Here is a 4347-nt window from a genome sequence, read left to right as displayed (position 1 = left end):
TATACGTCAACTACTTTAGAACACAAGGAGAGTAAAGGAACCAATGTATATAGCATTTGTGGACTTAAAAACTGCCTACTATTGGATACCAAGAGATGGCTTGTTCAAATGTCTAGAGATCAGACTGAAGTCCTCGCTTCTCGTATCCATACTACGCGCACTGTATACTGCTGCGAAGGCATATGTGAAAGGAAGTAAGCATCTGTATGACACACTTGTAGGATGCCGTCAAGGTGCATTGGAGTCTCCTGTCCTTTTTAACATCTACATGGACTTCGTAGTTAGAGTAGCACGTCAAGAAGTTCTAAAGAAACGCCCAGATGCAGGCATGAAAGTTGAGTTCTGTATCCCTAATGAAGTATCGCCACGAGAATACCGTTCAGAAGCCCCAGTTACATGCTGATGATGAGGCAATCTTTGCAAACTCTATAGAAGAACTGAAGATCATCCTTGAAATTTACGACCGAACCTTTGCACGTTTCGGCTTGAAGATGTCATAGAGTAAAATTGAAACTATGGCCCTCAATGTAGATGAGGAAATAAAAACCAAGAAAGTCTGATTACCATTGATGATAACATAATCAAGAACGTACGAACTTTTACGTATCTTGGGTACTAACAATATTACTAACGACGAAAAGAAAACATCTCGTTTCCTTTAGGCAAGGATTGGAGCGGCTTACCAAAAATGGAATGAGCTTAAACTTGTCCTCACTGATCGACGAATCAAGCTGTCGACCCGAGTTAGATTTCTGTGTGTGTTCCCGGCTCCTTTACAGCATCCAATTATGTTCACTAACAGAGAAGGAGCTCGATACAATCTCTCAATCTCGGAGCTCGATACAATCGAGGTGATTTGGAAAATGGTGAAGGGTGGGTACCAACGCATAAATACACCCACAAACAAGGAAAAGCAAACAACAACTGATAAAGAGGTAGACTGGAGGTACAGATCTCCAACGATAAATTGAGGGAGATAACTAGCACACTGCCCATCCGCACCTTTTGCCAACGTCACCATATCAAACATCTGGGACACATCTGTAGACTAGGGAACAGGGCAATGCAGAAACAATTATTGTTTGATACAAGGACGCTAGACAAAGTATGGAAAAAAAAAATTAAAAACCGTCTAGGTGTGGACAGGGCTCAAGTGAGAAGAGCTATGATGACAAAAACAGATCTGATACGACTGGTGGATGTAAATCCAACCCCACCAGGAGCGCTCCAAGGCCAGACATGTGCCCAGCGATAAACGATTCACTGTTCTATGCTTACGTTGTCGTCAAAACCTTAGATTTGCTTGGGAAACCAGTTTCTTGCCAACAGGCAAAACCAAGGTATAGGCAGGATTGGAACCTAAGACCTCCGTAACACCGGTCGGTGCTCTACTGTTGCATTCTTAAATTTATTGGTTTCACTTTGCTGTTTTGCAGAGTACGGGAAAGAAAATGCGCTAAGCTAATATGCATGCCGCTCGATTATTATTTTTTCTTGTTTAATCGACTTTAGCCTTGTTTTCTAGCATTGTCATTGCCGTAGTCATTGTCTATTTTCAATCGTTTCTTTTGGTTAGACTAAGATGGAAGTGGCTTGCAAGTGGAAAAAATCGGCCAGTGCCGGGACGGGACGAGAGTCTCGCGGGTAAAGTTAGGAACGAATTTTTACATTAACCGGGGATGGAACTCACTGAACTTTGGCCACTTGTAACTTTGCCTATGGTTCCTTTGTCGTGGTTCGACTGATTCCCTTTGGGCCACAAGTTATGCCAATAAAGATATGTAAAAAGTTGTGCAAGACACCCGTGTCAGCAAAAAAAAGATTGCCATAGCAAGGACATAACTTTTTCGTTGCTTATTATCATATGATGATTTAAGCAAATAACGTAAGCTTGATATTATGCCTAATCGTCGGTCGCAGACATCAGAGCCCGGTTTCTTGAAAGTCCCGAAAACTGCAAACCGTTTGTTTTGGAAGGCCAATCTTTTAACTTGCTTTCAAGGTAACAAAAATAAAAGTGTTAACTGAATAGAGTGTAATGTGAAGTGCTAGATTTCAATCCCATATGAACCATGTGAGGGTTAGCCCTACTGATGGAAACGGGCCCACACAAGGACAGAGAAAAACTCGGTGGGAACCCACGACCTTCGGGCTAGATCTCCGCCGCTCTACCGACTGAGCTACAAGGTCAGACGTTTGTATAAACGTAACCTTTCCTTGTACTTGTACATGTTAATTGCCGTGACTTTAACATCTTCGGTTCCCACGGCCTGCTCCCGTCTGACCTTGTAGCTCAGTCGGTAGAGCGGCGGAGATCTAACCCGAAGGTCGTGGGTTTTTCTCTGTCCTTGTGTGGGCCCATTTCCATCAGTAGGGCTAACGCTCACATGGTTCATATGGAATTGAAATCTAGCACTTCACATTATACTCTATTCAGTTAACTCTGTTTAAAATATAAGTGCTACATGGCCAACGTTTGTATAAACGTAACCTTTCCTTGTAAAAATAAAAGTGACTGTGAAGTTTGACGACTTAAACTTTCTCTGTTCTTGAGATACAAAGGAAACTTTTTCACGCGAAAATGGCCCGTAAGGTTTCGGGACGTTCGAGAAACTGACCCCAGATCCGGCAGTAACAATGCTTCATCTTTTTTTATAAGTAAATTTGCATAAAATACACCTGCATGCTTACTCATGCTGTGATGACGTAGCAACTAGAGAGAGGAAGAGAGATAAGTGTGGAGTCTCAACATTACATAGTTAAAAGGATTCCTTGTCTTAAAATTAGATGAGTAAATTGGTTTTACCCTTTCACCGCCGAGGGCTTCCCCATTCACGAGTAAAATCGTCTGGCGTTAGACAGAGTAAAAAGTTAATGACAATGATAGTAATTTACGTCAGAAATCAGAGACTATTTCCATTTAAAGTAAGAACTGACCTTGGAAGATGGCATTCTTTTCAAAGGAAATCCTGTAGTGGTACTGGTAGCGCTAAAGTAGAAAATTGCGAAGAAAGTACGTGGAGACTTTTTTGCGAAAGGCACGCGATGTTCTCTTCTGGTCGGGTACGTCAGGCGACATTAAGGACTCGATATCGAAATGTAGCATTTGCAACACACGCACCTCTGATACCGCAAGATCCTCCACATTGTCCTTGGTCTCATGTATTAACAGACCTCTCCTTTTTTTGACAAGAATGACGATTCATCATTACTGTAGATTACTGTTCAGATGATAATAAGCTAACTTGAACCAGCTGCGTGATATCCAAAAAAATACTGTTTGACTTCAGGCAATTGCTTCATTCATTAGATAGCGAAAATGTGCATAATTTGGTCTTTCGACACTTTTAAACACCTGCATGATCTCAATTCAATCAGTTCTGCTGGTTGAAAAGCAACAACGACACCATGTCAATAAATGCGAACCTTACAGAGGCAGCGTACGTCTGCTCAGAAAGCTTCACCGAAGGAATCTACCATCACCTGATATTTATCTCAACTTTTAGTGTTTTTCTGTGCATTATCACATTCTCGGGTAACGCTTTAATATTAGTTGCCCTCCGTAAAGAGTCTACCCTTGGTTCACCGTCCAAACTGTTGCTTCGTAGCTTGGCTACAAGTGATCTCTTTGTTGGTATGTTCTCCGATCCTTTGGGTGCTATCTATTGGGTATCTGCCCTAAAAGAGCACTGGAGCGTTTGCTTCTATGCAATATCCACTGGTTTTTTCCTAAACAACGCTTTGTGTACAGTGTCTTTGTTGACCACTTGTGCTATAAGCGTGGACAGACTTCTTGCTTTGTCATTGGGAATGAGGTACAGGGAAACCGTAACTTTGAAACGTGTGTACGGAATAATTATAACGTTTTGGGTTTTGGCTGCAGTCCATTCAGCTGTCTCCGCAAAGATTTTTGAATTTTCCAATATATTTAGTTACACAGTGATATGTGTTTGTTTGGCAGTCTCTATGTCCTCGCACACAATGATTTTCTTTAATCTTCGTAAATATCGAACCAGAGTTCATACAGGGCGCTCAAGTGAAGATCCACCAATTGCTAAAAGTAGTCAGCAAATTGAAGTCGGCGTAGCAAAGCATAAAAAGGCGGTGTCCAGTGTATTATGGATTCAGCTGGCGTTGCTGATCTGTTATCTACCATACTCTGTGATCGTAGCATTGCTTAACATCAGAGGTCACAGTGAACTGTCCCAAACTCTTGTTTTAATTAGACAATATGGAGTGGTTTTCGTGTTGGTAAACTCTGCATTGAACCCACTTCTCTACTGTTGGAAGATTCCAGATGTAAGACGAGCTGTCGTCTCAACATTGAAAAACTGCCGCTGTTCATAG

The 4347-nt window shown here is 41.8% G+C and overlaps 1 protein-coding gene across 1 annotated transcript; it reads left to right on the top strand.

Moving 5' to 3' along the window:
- The first annotated feature begins 3408 nt into the window (after nucleotides 1–3408).
- Nucleotides 3409–4347, top strand: LOC137980962 (beta-1 adrenergic receptor-like). Its single transcript, XM_068828343.1, has one exon. It carries the CDS (start codon nucleotides 3409–3411, stop codon nucleotides 4345–4347), a length of 939 nt encoding a protein of 312 aa, XP_068684444.1.

Source organism: Montipora foliosa, chromosome 12 (assembly GCF_036669935.1).
Source record: "Montipora foliosa isolate CH-2021 chromosome 12, ASM3666993v2, whole genome shotgun sequence".
NCBI classification, from domain to species: Eukaryota; Metazoa; Cnidaria; class Anthozoa; order Scleractinia; family Acroporidae; genus Montipora; species Montipora foliosa.
Note: the sequence above shows the minus strand (reverse complement) of the source record. Positions and strands in the feature narration are given on the sequence as shown.

Excerpts from the sequence above, each read along its gene's own strand:
- LOC137980962 (XM_068828343.1), top strand. The coding sequence starts at position 3,409 with ATGTCAATAAATGCGAACCTTACAGAGGCAGCGTACGTCTGCTCAGAA.